At 30.8% G+C, this 14613-nt stretch overlaps 11 protein-coding genes across 11 annotated transcripts; 6 read left to right on the forward strand and 5 right to left on the reverse strand.

Annotated features, from left to right (window-relative positions):
* Positions 1 to 62: 62 nt before the first annotated feature.
* cand_030890 (uncharacterized protein) lies at positions 63 to 764 on the forward strand (the record flags this gene model as incomplete). The annotated part of the gene is made up of 1 exon (XM_067213315.1): positions 63 to 764. One exon carries the CDS (start codon positions 63 to 65, stop codon positions 762 to 764), a length of 702 nt encoding a protein of 233 aa, XP_067067505.1.
* A 538-nt stretch (positions 765 to 1302) lies between these two features.
* cand_030900 (uncharacterized protein) lies at positions 1303 to 2739 on the forward strand (the record flags this gene model as incomplete). Its single annotated transcript, XM_067213316.1, has 1 exon — positions 1303 to 2739. One exon carries the CDS (start codon positions 1303 to 1305, stop codon positions 2737 to 2739), a length of 1437 nt encoding a protein of 478 aa, XP_067067506.1.
* A 244-nt stretch (positions 2740 to 2983) lies between these two features.
* Positions 2984 to 4741, forward strand: cand_030910 (nuclear prelamin A recognition factor-like protein; the record flags this gene model as incomplete). The annotated part of the gene is made up of 1 exon (XM_067213317.1): positions 2984 to 4741. One exon carries the CDS (start codon positions 2984 to 2986, stop codon positions 4739 to 4741), a length of 1758 nt encoding a protein of 585 aa, XP_067067507.1.
* Positions 4742 to 4802: 61 nt separating this feature from the next.
* cand_030920 (small GTP-binding protein domain-containing protein) lies at positions 4803 to 5422 on the forward strand (the record flags this gene model as incomplete). The annotated part of the gene is made up of 2 exons (XM_067213318.1): positions 4803 to 5222; positions 5279 to 5422. The coding sequence occupies 2 exons, from the start codon at positions 4803 to 4805 to the stop codon at positions 5420 to 5422; spliced, it is 564 nt and encodes a 187-aa protein (XP_067067508.1).
* A 6-nt stretch (positions 5423 to 5428) lies between these two features.
* On the reverse strand, positions 5429 to 5863 carry cand_030930 (ribosome biogenesis protein NOP16; the record flags this gene model as incomplete). Its single annotated transcript, XM_067213319.1, has 2 exons — positions 5429 to 5644; positions 5708 to 5863. The coding sequence occupies 2 exons, from the start codon at positions 5861 to 5863 to the stop codon at positions 5429 to 5431; spliced, it is 372 nt and encodes a 123-aa protein (XP_067067509.1).
* Positions 5864 to 6069: 206 nt separating this feature from the next.
* On the forward strand, positions 6070 to 6591 carry cand_030940 (uncharacterized protein; the record flags this gene model as incomplete). Its single annotated transcript, XM_067213320.1, has 1 exon — positions 6070 to 6591. One exon carries the CDS (start codon positions 6070 to 6072, stop codon positions 6589 to 6591), a length of 522 nt encoding a protein of 173 aa, XP_067067510.1.
* A 40-nt stretch (positions 6592 to 6631) lies between these two features.
* cand_030950 (peptidase C13 family protein) lies at positions 6632 to 7978 on the reverse strand (the record flags this gene model as incomplete). The annotated part of the gene is made up of 1 exon (XM_067213321.1): positions 6632 to 7978. One exon carries the CDS (start codon positions 7976 to 7978, stop codon positions 6632 to 6634), a length of 1347 nt encoding a protein of 448 aa, XP_067067511.1.
* A 203-nt stretch (positions 7979 to 8181) lies between these two features.
* Positions 8182 to 9645, forward strand: cand_030960 (alpha-mannoyltransferase protein; the record flags this gene model as incomplete). The annotated part of the gene is made up of 1 exon (XM_067213322.1): positions 8182 to 9645. The coding sequence occupies one exon, from the start codon at positions 8182 to 8184 to the stop codon at positions 9643 to 9645; it is 1464 nt and encodes a 487-aa protein (XP_067067512.1).
* Positions 9646 to 9713: 68 nt separating this feature from the next.
* On the reverse strand, positions 9714 to 10856 carry cand_030970 (uncharacterized protein; the record flags this gene model as incomplete). The annotated part of the gene is made up of 1 exon (XM_067213323.1): positions 9714 to 10856. The coding sequence occupies one exon, from the start codon at positions 10854 to 10856 to the stop codon at positions 9714 to 9716; it is 1143 nt and encodes a 380-aa protein (XP_067067513.1).
* Positions 10857 to 11039: 183 nt separating this feature from the next.
* Positions 11040 to 12500, reverse strand: cand_030980 (DEAD DEAH box helicase family protein; the record flags this gene model as incomplete). The annotated part of the gene is made up of 1 exon (XM_067213324.1): positions 11040 to 12500. One exon carries the CDS (start codon positions 12498 to 12500, stop codon positions 11040 to 11042), a length of 1461 nt encoding a protein of 486 aa, XP_067067514.1.
* Positions 12501 to 12631: 131 nt separating this feature from the next.
* cand_030990 (uncharacterized protein) lies at positions 12632 to 14425 on the reverse strand (the record flags this gene model as incomplete). Its single annotated transcript, XM_067213325.1, has 1 exon — positions 12632 to 14425. One exon carries the CDS (start codon positions 14423 to 14425, stop codon positions 12632 to 12634), a length of 1794 nt encoding a protein of 597 aa, XP_067067515.1.
* Between the last annotated feature and the right edge of the window lie 188 nt (positions 14426 to 14613).

Consider the following 14613-nt stretch of genomic DNA (forward strand, 5'->3'; position numbering starts at 1 on the left):
GAATACTTTTTCGTAACTCTTTTCCTGGATCAATTTGTTTTACTACTCTAGTTTATCCAAATATGCATAACAGGAATATATCAGGATTCCCTATTCCTTACAGTAATCCAGAATATCATGGTACAATGAATATTATACGTCAGAATGACCACTCCTTTGGAAATTCAATTTACACGAGAGGTTTATCTGCACAAGGACCAGATTTCTTGCACAATATGAAAATAAATATGCCTTCGATAACTCTGGAGACATGTAATAATGCTCCTACTTTAGCAAATACAGTTATTGAATGTAATAAACAAATTAAAACTCTAGAAAGTGATTTGAAGGTATTTAAAGAATCTAATATGTATCTAAGTAGTAAAATAGAAATGTTAAAAGTTTTAGCTTCAAATTTTGGAGCTTCATCAGAAGATATTGAGTATACAATGTCAGCAAATGATATCAACTCTCTACCAAGACCTATCACACCAAGTATATCTGAAATATCCAGAGATCACTTTGAAGAACAATTTAATGAATTATATATAGATAAACTCTCAACAAATGTTAATAGAAGTCCAGTCAAGAAAACAAGTAAAATAGTACCTAGTGTTGCAAATGTTACAAAAACCTACAGTATACAGTCAGTCAATAACTCAAATAAAAATCACAATAAATATCTAACTGGAACTAGATTTGGTCCATCAGCTAATCAGAAACCTAAGAATTCGAGTACAAAGTCTAATAGAATGGCTTCTAGCTTAATCAAGGGCGGAGCATGATTTACTTAAAATTCCTACCCTTGCTTTTTACTAATTTACTAGATATAATTTCCGATATGTTTGTATTTTTGTTATTTCTAAGATCTTTATATCTTTGTAGAATTAAATAAATATATATCTTGAAATTATTAAATTGTGTAGTTCTTTATTCTCTTGTTTTACATAAAGGATATTAAACTAAATTAATTACAATATAAAGTAATATGCATGCACAAAAATTTAACACGTCACTTGATATATCAAGATTTCTGTAAAATAAATATCACCCAATTCAAATTATTTCAAGATTAATTAGATGAATTCAAAATTTTACTGTAAAATTCTGTTTCACCAAAAGTTAACTGTGTGAAGAATCAATGTATGGTAAATGAAAGTATCACACAATGTCTATGTCTGTTGTGTAAATTAATTTTGAAAGTTATGTTAGAAAAAGATATTGAATTCTAATTTTTTTGGGTATATTGGATCTATCAGGATTAGTTTATAAATCTAAAATATTTGGATATCACTGAGAACAAAATACTTCAACTGATTTAAAATGTTGTATAATTATCAAACACCAAATCAGTATTCTATACCATGCACTCCTCCAACACCTTCTTACATGAACTATATGAATAGTAGAATAATGCATCCTGGTGTAATACATCCAAATCAAATACCAACTCAGCATATGATGATGCGAGAGGGGAGATCACGAAGTATAACTAGAGGCCCATTTTCAAGAACTGTAGCTAGTAGATCTACAACCCCACCACCAATTCGTTCTAAACAACGTACGAGTAATGAATTAAATAAATTTGAATATGGAGTAAATGCAACACCAGATTTGGAAAATAGAACATTGTCATATCAACAGTTAGATGGTTATAATCAGCAGCAAGTAAATTATAGACATAATACTTCTGATATAAGAAAATTAAATAATCCAAACTTCCCTAAGACACCTACAATATCTGGTAAATCTAATAATCAATTAAATGTTAACAATACAGAATTAATTGGACAACAACAAAATCAGCAACAAAGGAATGGAATAGAACCAACTCCAACTCATGTAGCAAAGGTGAACAAATTGAAGATGTTATCTATGCAAAATTCTGCCCTTGGGTCTTTAACAGACTCTCTTAACAGAGGAGTAGCTTTGGGCCCTTCTCGTCAAACATCTATTCCCCCTAATTATTACCATGAGCGTCGTCCATCTGCTTCTCCACCAAATATGAGAAATTGTACGACAAGTTTTAATGAATCTTCAAGCAAAGTGTTAAGTTCATATGTATCTAGGCAATTAGAGGAGGAAGTTGGAAGACTCAGGCATTTGGTAGAAATACAAACTAAAAAGATTTCTTCTTTAGAACAAAAAAATGCTGAGTTGGAAAGTGAAATATTATTTCTTCAAAAATATCAACAACTCTATCAAGATATGATTAATACTAATTCAACTGCAGAAAATAATAACCATAATATAAATAAAAATAATCTACATAAATTAGATAGTGAAGATGAATATGAACATAATACTACTTCAGATACTGAAACTGATTATTTAAAACATATGACTAATACTGAGAAGAACGTGCTACAGAAAATGGAGCCTAGGACAGCAAAGTTACAGGTAGCCGAAAAAAAATCAGTAATGTTTTCAAATATTCACGAATTTTCGGCAGAATCAGCTCTCAGAAAAGCTGGGATACCACCTGGAAAGCCTGCTTATTTATATCGTCTCCCCTCAAATCCTGAGCCCGTAGATATTCAGTTGGCAGACTTTCACAACTCTAGGAGTTCACTTGTTAGGTGGTCCAAAGTCAGCAGTACTATTTATTTATTTGGTGCAACTCAAGTCCAGTTACGTGTACTTCGTGGTCGTCTTCAAGTAAGGGTAGAATCTTGCGATTGGGGTAGTGGTAACTTCTGTCCAATAGAAAAATTTGTTTCTGTCTTTGAACCTATTGAAAGGGCAAAAATGAATGCATAAGTAATAGGGGTTTAGATGCAAATATTTTAAAACAAAAATTAATTTTTAGTTTATTTTGGAGTTTAAATATCAAAATTGGGTCTAGATTAGTCTAAAAAAGGTTTATATTAGCATGTTAGTGAAATGCACTAATTCCACTTTTAATTATCAAAAAGCGGTAAATGTCTTTTTAAACTGAGTTGAAGTTTCAATATTTTAAGTATCTTCTTATCAAGCTAACAACTTGGGGAATTCGTAATATTTAATGTTTTCTACTGCTTTAAAGATTGGGGATCTTGATGATTTTTTAGAGTTAACTCAAGATTGCGTTAAACCTTTACTATCATCAGGGAATACATCTATAAAACCAGACCTAATTAAGCAGTCAAGTTACAAGAAGAAAAGACAAGAAGAGTATAATAATACTAACTCCCGATATAATGAAGCTTATATATCTAAAGATGGATCTAAATATGCCGCTACAGTAAATGTTGTAGACTGTTTAACATGTAGTGGATGCGTTACAGCAGCTGAAACCATACTACTGCAACATCATAATACTAATGAGTTTTTGAAGAATGTGAAAGTCAAAAAGTTAACTATAGTATCTATATGTAATCAATCTTGTGCTGCTTTTGCTTCCTTATTGAATATACATCCTGTAGAAGCGATGATGAGACTGTGTGGGCTATTTAAGTATCTAGGTGCAAAGTATGTCATAAATAGCACCTTGTCAGAGTTTGTAAGTCTTTTAGAGGCCAAAGAGGAGTTTATTTTTAGGTATAAATATAAAGATAATCAGAATATGCCAGTAATTGTTTCTCATTGTCCTGGATGGGTATGTTATGCTGAAAAAACTTTGGATCCATCAGTAATTCCAATGTTAAGCAGGGTACGTTCATCTCAACAGATACAAGGGATATTAGTTAAATATCTGACATGTTTTGCTCATAATTCAAAGGTCTTACTATATAAATGGAAACAAATATGGTCATATTCAATGAAAATTAAACAAATTGCTGAACAGTTTGATTTTGTTGAACAACACGAATTATATCATGTCTGTATTGCTCCTTGCTATGATAAAAAGTTAGAATCTGTTAGAAGCTATTTGCCAACTTCTACTATAAATTCAGATATTCTTGAAATTGACACAGTCCTAGCTACAGTTGAAATTCAAGATCTTATAAAGTCAAGTGGTTTCAATTCACTTTTGGATATACCTAAGAGAGATCTTGATAATTTGTGGCTTGATTTAGATTTTATTATAAATATGAACTCTTCAGTAAGTCAAAATAATGAAATAAGCAATTTAACTATAGAAAACTCCGCTGATTTAAAATGTATTCAAGCAACCTATAGCGATATAATTAATGGTAAACGAAATAATGTTTGGTTATTACCATCATATTATAATTCTGGTTCTGGAGGTTATTGCGAATATATATTTAGAAGTTCAGTAATGGAACTATTTAATGTTGAAATACCCAAAGATACTACACTAGAGTATACAAATGATAATTCCGGTATCATACAAATATGTTTTAAAATTAAAAATGAGGTAGAACTAAAATTTGGTATTGTTAATGGGTTTAGGGCTATACAAGGGATTGTTAAGAAATTAGATATAAGGAGAAGAAAAGAAGATTCCACGGAAGTACCTCAGAAATCTGCAAAAGATACATTTCACTATTTAGAGATTATGGCATGTCCTTCTGGATGCACTAGTGGTGGTGGTCAAAGTTTAAAATTGGATTATTTATCTCAGAATGATTCAGAAGGAGATAAATATAAACAAAGGGGTCAATTCCTCCAAAGTATAAGTGCACTTCTTCATGATACAAATAGTAAAGATTATGACATACGTGTGGTCACTCCAGAAAATCTTCCAATTGTATTGGGATTATATAAATATTTAAAGCATATAGATAATAGTAGTGCAATATCTGAAGTTCAATTACCAGTTTTACGTAGTGACTTTGCTCCCATTTCTGGGCCACAATCTTCTTCATTAAAATGGTAGAATTTGGCGCAATGATTGTATATATTTACAGGCAAGTAACAAGCATGAGGAAGTACAAAAAATGGTTTTACTACAGGTAATAAGAAAGACACGCATGAAAGATCGGGAAATAAGAATACTTGTACTTGGGCTAGATAATGCTGGTAAGACTACGTTTGTTCGAAAATTTGCTGGTGAAGACGTGTCTATTATACAGCCTACATTAGGATTCAATATTAAAACACTTGTATATGGCTCTTATCGTTTAAATACTTGGGATATTGGTGGACAAAAAACTATTAGGAGCTACTGGAGAAATTATTTCGAGTGCACAGATGGAATAATTTGGGTGGTAGACTCTACTAATCTAGAGAGATTTGACACATGTAATAATGAACTTCAACAATTGCTAGTAGAAGAAAGATTATCTGGAGTTTCCTTGTTAGTTCTAGCTAATAAACAAGATCTACCAAATGCCTTGAATGTAGAAGAAATATCACAGGTATGTGAATTCTAACTTATATTCTAATTATTGTTAATACTTTAAGCTTAAAATAGGCACTGAATCTAGAAAGCATTAAATCTAGAAATTGGAGAATTCAACCTTGTTGTGCAATTCAAGGAGATGGATTAAATGAAGGTATAGAATGGATTGTTAATGATATAGCTACGAGAATATTTTCAACTAAGTTATCTAAATAGAAAAATTTACAAAGCCTTGTAGATCTTTAATCGTTTTTCACATTGATTAGAATTCCATTGATAGGGATTTCTGCGCATGTCTCGAGACATAGATATCACATCATTGCCATATTTTTCATATAATCTCTGAATAATACCATGCTCACGTTCTCCGAGTTTCTTATGTGTACTTACAAATGTAGATTCTGGAATTTCCTTAAGTATATCACTTGTATGAATTATCTACATTCCAAAATAAGTAAGCTTTTATTTAGATGAGATATTTGAATATAGAAAACTACTTACCTTTAAGTTTTGTGAGACTGTTTTTCTATTTGACCATCGAGATCTGACCGCTTTATCCCTTATTTGTTTCTCCAAGTTTACATACAAACGTCTCTGGTTTTTTGTACGACGACTAACTCGGTGTAATTTTCGCTTCCTACTTAGCTTTATTGCCATTTGTTCCTTTGTGTTTATCTCTAATTTAGTAAAGCTTTATTTATTTAAAATGTCACGGTACCGGTACCCCTGCATACTAGTTAGAAGATACTAAATTAAGCGGTAATATGATTCTAACATTTGCTAAGTATACTTTCTGCGAGTTTTATAATCTGAGTAGAACAGAACTTGGGACTTTATCTATTTTTATAAATTTGGAGATAATAATGATGGTAGTATCCACTGTATATTCATTTGTGCTAACTATTGTTAGTATAATCATTCCATCAATACTAGCTGTTGATGCAATGTCCAGATCTGATCGTCATTCTATAAGAGTTTGGCTTATTTTCTTTTTGACTGTAACAATTTATAATGGTCTTATATTAAATACAATAGAACCTTTCATTAATACAGTATTTCCAGTCTTCGTATTAGTAAAGATTACTTCACTTATAGCCTTCTTAATTCCATACTTCGGACTTCAAGATACTTATTTAAATTTCATTGATAATATAATCTCATTTAAAATAATGGAAACAAGAAACAGGATACTTAATATCTTTAAACCTTACAAAACAAAGTTAAGTGAATTTGGCTATGACTTCTTACAAGTAGAATTAGAGAAGACAGAAGCACTAGAAATATCAAAGATAATATCAGACGGGACAACATCAATTCCAGATACACCTACAGATGTGAGTGTACCTTCATTCCCTGAAAGTACAATATATCAACATGAAAAGTAAATTAGGAGTATTTAAAGATATATACAAACAGTATCAAATATTAATAGGGTAGTTTTTCTATATTTGTAGTTACTAATGCAACTTTACAGAATAAAAAAGTGACTAGTATTCCTGATAAGGTACTTAAACTACTCATCAGATAATTTTTAGTTTTTGGGTAGCTTACTTCGTTACTTTTATTGAATTTCGACATAGATTTTGCGATGTTTCTTATACCTGATATGATTGGATCTATATATATACACCTGTTTATTTCACCTGAATTAATATGATCTTTAGTATTCTGTACTTTATATATTTCCGAGTAGAAATAACATGGATTCACGATTTCGTTTTTTATTTCTAATATCTCCTCCAAAGTATTATTTGATTCATAGCTATGTTTGTTTTGCATCTTTATGATGTTTGAACTTGATATAAATTCCATAATAGATATATCTTTAATAGACAAATCAGAGATGTCATATTTTAATTCAGGTTGAGATAATAGCTCTCTACTATGCAGAAATTGCACAAATTGAGGAATAGATAAAAAAGCTTCAGAACCAATATTTCTAAACAAATTAATACTATAATAAGAAAACCTATCTATTACAGCTACTCCGACATCACGATCAAAATGGTGGCTATAAGAATTCTCATTAATACTTGAACATCCCAAAGAAATAACCCCTCTCGAATAAAATCTTTTATGTAAAGTTGCAGCTTGGCAAGTATCTGAAAAAATTAAAATACGTTTGTAGCGATTTTGAAGTTGCATTAATTCCAAAGCATAGGAAATGTCCTGGGAGGTTATTTCCTCATAATCTTGAAATTTCAAAAATTCCTCACCTCCGTGGCCAGTCAAGAACATAAATATGTTAGAATTAAAGTCCGTTAAAAGTCTTTTGTGTTTAGGAGTATGTTGCTCATGTTTATTAAGAAGGACTCTCATAAAATTCTCAACGTTAACTTGTTGTCCTTTGTAGTCAACCTCAATATAATTCATATGACTCCTAATTTGATTTAAAGAGTTATATAGATTCCTACTATTACTGGTTTCAACAAAAATTTCCCCTGGAAAGCAGTTACGAGGATTGCAGGCTGTATCTTCTGCAAGCATTAAGATTATACGTTCATCTGGAATTCCGAAGTCCTTCAAAAGTCTATAAAAACTCAGTGCATTTGCTGTGTGCCTATAATTGAACCAATATCGAGATGTTGATACTATTAATCCCCAGTTATTATTACGGTTACTACCCAAACTTTCACCAGAATGGTGCGTTATGCCTAGTGTAAATTGTAATTTTACCAAAATATTGAAATATAATATAAATATTACAGTGAATTTTGCAAAAATCCATCTTAAGTTACACATATAGTGCACAAGAATATTTGATGATCCCATAGGAAATACTTCAAATTAGAATTGTTCACCCACAACACTCAAGCTCAAAAGTGTCTCAGAATTTAAGAGACACAAAAAACGTCTCACAATATAATATTGATGATACCAGTATCTACAAAAGAGCGGTTTGTCCTTTAAATCCTTTTTAAAAGTTTGAAGTTTTCAATACTTAAAGACAATCAAAATCACGGTTCTAAAGAGAAATGGTAGCAAAAAAACGTCGTGTAGCAGTTTTGCATCTTGATCTTGGTATTGGGGGAGGGGAACAACTGACTGTTCTATCTAGTCTAGCACTGTCTAGAACACCAGGTAAAGGGTGCGAGAAAGACCCAAATGTGGACCTCACAATATATACAACGAGGCATGATCCATCTTATGCTTTTAAACCAACGGTTGATGGATCTCTTAATGTGAAGGTTTGCGGAAATTTTATTCCATCGTCAATATTTGGAGTTGGGATTGCCTTCTGTTCTAGTATACGAATGATCTATTTGTGTCTCTATCTTCTTTTCTCTACTTTCTTAGACTGCAAAAGTTTAAGTTCACTTTCTAATTACTATGATGTAATATATAATGATCAAGTTAGTATGGTAAACCCTTTATTAAAGTTAATGACACACAAATTGATATTTTACTGTCATTTTCCCGATAAGCTACTTTCCCGTCGTACTTATAGTGGTATATCGAAGTTATATAGAGATACATTTAATTATTTAGAAGAAATTGGGATGAAATATGCTGATTTAGTATTTGTAAACTCAATTTTCACTAGACAAGCATATATGGGATGCTTCCCATCGTTTGAAGAATCAAAACATTTACCACCAACTGTGAGATATCCTGAAGTTTTGTATCCTCCTGTTGACCTAGAACAAATACCACCAAAAGAAGAGTCAATAGAATGTTTGGTAAAAGCTAATCTTCCAATTATATCCGAAGATCTTGAAGTTCCAGTCTTTATCTCAATAAATCGTTATGCACGCAATAAAAATTTAACTCTAGCCTTACGTGCATTTGAAATACTTGGGAAGAAATATGAAATAGAAGATAATACCTGTTTGATAATATCTGGAGGTTATGACAAGTATTTGAGAGAAAATATTGAACATTTTGATGAGTTAGTGTCTGAGGCGAAGTCGCTTGATTTAACAACTTTTATAGATTCAAAGAAAGTATATGAGTCAACCAATAAGAAATCAACTCAAGTTGTAATCTTTTTAAGGAATATTGGTGATGATTTCAGATGGTCCTTACTTCGTCGTTCTTGTGGAACAATTTATACGCCAGAAAATGAACATTTTGGTATTGTTCCTTGCGAATCAATGTCTGTAGGAACCCCAGTAATTGCTAGTGATACTGGAGGTCCAATGGAATCTATTGTAAATGAGATAACAGGATATTTATGCAGTCATGATGCCTCTGAATTTGCCTCTGCTATGAACAATTTATTGGAGATTAAGAGAGATCCAAAAAAGAAGAAAGTTTGGGAATATGCCTGTGAAGAAAGAGTTAAGTCTTTATTTAGCTTTGAGATGTTCTCAAAGAAATTGAGGTCTTTTGCTTTTACTAGTTCTAATAAAGATATTAATAAGATGGTTGATGAACTGATAAGTGGAGAAGTGGTAGTACCAAAGAAGAGAAAAGGAAAGAATCCTCATTCAAGTTGAATTTTAGTTTTGAATTTTATTTTTGAATTTTAGTTTTAGAAGTTAGTTAAGTAGATAGTCATAATTTGCTAAATTTTAGATATATCATCCAATATTGGTCTAATCAAAGTACTACAATTTGATGCAAATGCTGCACATTGTGGCATCATTTCACAGATAGAACGTCTGACTATAGTCTCTATAGTTTCTTTAACCTTACAACAGAGTTTAATCTTGATATCTTTATCTTTGATTTTACGCTGGATTGCAACATATAGGCATTTACATAGTGTTTTTGATATATTAATCAGTATTTCTTCTGACAAAGGTATTCGGATATTAGAAAAAACTTCAGAGCTTTTCATATTAAATTTCGGATATAAGTTTAAAGTTTCAATATAAAGTGGAATAATACCCCTGTCTGATAATGATTCACAGAGAAGTATAGTAATCCATATTGATACAGTGCAATAGTTAGCTAAGTTTGGGATAAGTAAATTTGATATAGTTAAATGAATAAGTTCTACTTGATCTTTGGGTATCTCTGGAAACTTGTCTGGATGCTTAAGTATATAATCTTGAAATCTAAAAGTATTTCTAACTCCAGTTTCCACTTTTTGCAACTTCATTTTTGAGGGATAATTTTGAATTATATTTATAGATGTATCATAATTCTGTATTCCTAAAGAGTACTTCTCACTACAATCTATAGAGAATTGACAAAGATTTAACAGAATATATTCTATAAATTTGAATTCTGGACGTATATTGTCATTTTCCTGGGTATAATTTTTCTTTAATATATCTACAGGGTCTCTTATAGGAAAAAAATGGTATTGTGGAATAGATTCTATTGGACAAAAACATCTTGTAATATATGTCCATAAAAAGCATGGTACAAGCTGAATAATTAACTTTCTATAAGTCAAATTAGTACTCATTGAGCTAAGTTTCTCAATAAATTTTGTACAATAATTGTCTTTATCTCCAGTAGATAAGACTACTATATAAGTTAAAATATTAACTATTTGATCACACCTTTCAAAATTCTTAATCCAATATTTTATAAATTTTTCAAGTCCATGATCATCTATTTGTAATAGTAAAGAACATATTTCATTGCAAATATTTAATAATTCTGAAATTTCATACTTTGCAAGACTATCTATCCTCTCAGAAAATTCTCTAAAATCACCAATTACATTTGTGTCATTTAAAATCTGTATTTCCATTTATTTAATTTGGAAATTTACAGAATGTTGCTTCTTATTCATAAACTATCCGAAAAATTCTTGTAAGTGAAATTGTACATAAGCGGAATTGAATAGGCGGAAGTACATTGTACAATTAAAAATCTCAAAGTAGGGAATAATGATTATTTGACCTAAAGATTCACAATTAAATCTACATTTACTTCAAACAGTGATCTTCTGCTTATTTCTAGTCTTTATAACCTCCAATTTGCGTTTTTTTGTCTCCTTTACCTTGTCATTGAACCCTATTTCATCTAACAGTAACAAGGCTTTCTGTTGAACAGTAGTAACAAAAGGCATGAGTTTCAAAACTTCATCTTCATCTAAATTTAGAAGTTCTAGTTCAGTATTCATTCTGTTCTCAGTATACTTGACATAGGGAACATCAATCTGTGTAATAAATGATAGTACAACACCTTCTTTACCTGCACGCCCTGTACGTCCAATACGATGAATATAATCTTCGAATGATCTTGGAAAGTCAAAATTTATAACAAATCCTACATCTGGAATATCCAATCCTCTAGCAGCTACACCAGTTGCAACTAGTAATTTGCATGTATGGTTTCTAAATTTACCCAAAGATGCCAGTCTTCTTTTCTGATTCATAAGACTGTGTAACCCAGTTACAGGATATCCCATGAATTCTAGAGTGGTTGTAAGTAATTGACATTGTTGCTTGGTAGCTGTGAATATTATACCTTGAGTTTTATATTGAGAAATAGGAGTATTTGGAATCTTAAAATATTCCATGTTATTCTTTTGTGTAAAATTTAAAATTTCCTCAGAGTCCTCAATTGAATCATTCTTTTCAGATGATTCTAGGGCTGAATTTCGTTCAATAATGAAATTCTTTACATTTGATAATATGTAATGTAAGTATATTAGTCTTATACGATGATTTAGAAATAAATATAATTGTTTGATATTTTTAAGTGGAGTCTCTTCTGGATTGTCATCTACTATAATCATAGGTAATTGTTGTGGATATTTTACTTCCGAGATATTTAAATATGACATCTCATTCAAATCCTTAATAGCTCTTGTAAGAGTAGCAGAAAATAATAAAGTCTGGCGACCTTGGTCTGATTTAGGTAAGCAAGATAAAATTGACACCATATCTACTTCTAGAGATTCACCTAATAAACGATCTGCTTCATCCAAGACTAAGATTTTGAGCCTACTCAAGAAACCCTCAAGTAACTTACTAGGGTGCTTTATAATAGATGCCAACCTTCCAGGAGTGGCAATCAAAATGTGTGGACGTCTCTTATCAATCAAATGAATTTGTTGGGATTCGTCAAAACCTCCAGTTACAACTTGGCATCTGGCATTCACCTTGTTACCAAAGACCTCAAATTGATCAAGAACTTGATATGTAAGTTCTCTAGAAGGTAAGAGTACCAAACCAAATATTGAAAATGGATCATCTGCTAACTGTTGAAGCATTGGGAAGCAATAACAGGCAGTTTTACCACTACCTGTAGGAGCATTGCCAACTACATTGCGACCCTTTAGTATATATGGAATTGTTTTCTGCTGGATTACAGTAGGAGAATGCATTTTAAGAGAGTCACATGTTTCCTGAATCCATGGAAGTAGTCCAAGTGATTGGAAGGCCATTATAAGGATTTAAATACCTAAAGCAGTTAATCCATTCTAGATATCGTTAAAGGCGGGAAATATTACATTGGTATACCTCTTTCAATGAAGTTTTACAAAATAATAAAAAGATCCTCATAATTTAAAATTTTTCAGCGATTATGGTTAGTGTGACTATGATTTTGATGAAATGATTCATTACTAGAGACACGATTTATTGTAGAGACACGCACTGGAGATGTTATAATAGCCCTCACATTACTAGCATATCTAGATGAAAGCCTTCGCCTTACATGGTGCCCAGTATGATAGCAGACTCTAAGACATATAAATAGAAGTACTAATAAAATAACGGTAGCAATGAGTGTTGTTATTTCATCGGGATTTAGATTAGGAGGTAAACCTGTTATTATATCAGCTAGAGTTATATAGATCAAGTCCTTGTATGATAATGAGACTGGATACCCAATATCCCATTTTTCTTCATATGAATCTTGGGAAAATAAATTTATATCTTTTGAATTACACAAAACACTTCCAAATATCCATTTCTCGTAAAGTTTTGTATACTGTTTTGCTGAAAAGATATTCAATTCACAGGTTTGAAAATCATTTATTTCACTTCCAGAATTAAATAATTCTTTTTTTTCTGGAAGTAAAAAATCTCTTAAGTCTAGTATATATTTTTCAAATAAATTTTTTTTTATCTCTATTGTCATCGCTATTTGACTTTTAAAAATGCCACAGTCGCAAGATATTACTTGACCAAAAAAACTTTCTTTACTTGTACAGGTATGACCAAATCTAATAGCAATATTACTAAGAAATTTCAAGATCTGTTTATGTCTATATACTGGTATAACAGTTCCATTAGTACTAAAATTAATTTCAAACAAAATATTACTAGCTTGAATTGTTTGGTTTCCAATTTTAACTTCTATCTTGTATCGGGATATATTTGTTCTAGTATTGGAATAGTCCAAAATAACATTCTTGTTAGCTACATTAAGTATTAAAGTTTGTAAATTTGAATTTTCTATTTGTTTATTACAGTTATATGTTAATGCAAATTTATGTCTCTTTGGATCTAAGTAATTTGCTATTAAAGGAAATAGTCCTGGTGGCTGTATAATCTTGTAAGATGTTTTAGGATTTACTCTATTTCCAATTCCTAAAATCCCATCAAGCCTATTATTTTTTAAAAAAGAATTTAAAAAAGGAGACGCTGAATAAACCATAACAGTTGGTATTTCTATATTTATAGTTGAGAGATTTATTTTTGAATATAAGTATTCTATTGAAACATTTATCTTTTTTAGTGAGCCTTCAGCTATGCAATTAATTTCTGAAGTACTGCTATTGTAAATAATCCTATCAGCCCCTACTCCTTTTAACTCAACAGTTGAGTTAATAGTATAATCTGGACTCCATACCCATAATCCGACAGTGTTGAAATTTACCAAAAACTTACCTTTTCCTAATTTACCAGCGAATTTAAGATCTATTGTATATAATGGTAATTTCATAGTACTTGCTGATTTGAAGGTATTTGGCTGCCTATAACATATATGGAATTTTTGTTGATAAGTATTTAACTCTTTAACTTTGTAAAAATTCACTATTCTTTCATATGTATGGAAATATTCAAGTTGAACTGGAGTACTTAAAAAGTGGCTTATTTGTTGATCTAACTCATACTCTCTAGAAATAAGAGAAAAGTAGACTAAGTTAAAATTGATCTTATAATTATGCTTAACATAAAATTTCTTTGTATTAGGTAGAGTAAATCCGAATTTGTAATCGTCAAAGTTGTAGTGATTTTCAAAAAAGTGCCATGATGGAGGGAATTCAACTCCACTATCGTCTTTAGCAGATATTTGTGCAATTTTTAGTATATCCAGGCTAAAAATAAAGACAATAACGAGTATAATTAGCTCATAAGGCATTATTAATTAAACAAATCTTTTTTTTTTAGTAATATTTATAAAATAGCAAATATTAGTCTCGACCACGCTTACTGCATGCGAATACTGCATCTTATATACTTAAAAGCACGAAGTAAGGCCTATGTTAACATATTAATCATATATAATATTCGGATACACACTTGTTATTCACTATAAATAGATTTTAT

This window comes from Cryptosporidium andersoni, assembly GCF_001865355.1.
Source record: "Cryptosporidium andersoni isolate 30847 chromosome Unknown contig_15, whole genome shotgun sequence".
Lineage (NCBI taxonomy): Eukaryota > Apicomplexa > Conoidasida > Eucoccidiorida > Cryptosporidiidae > Cryptosporidium > Cryptosporidium andersoni.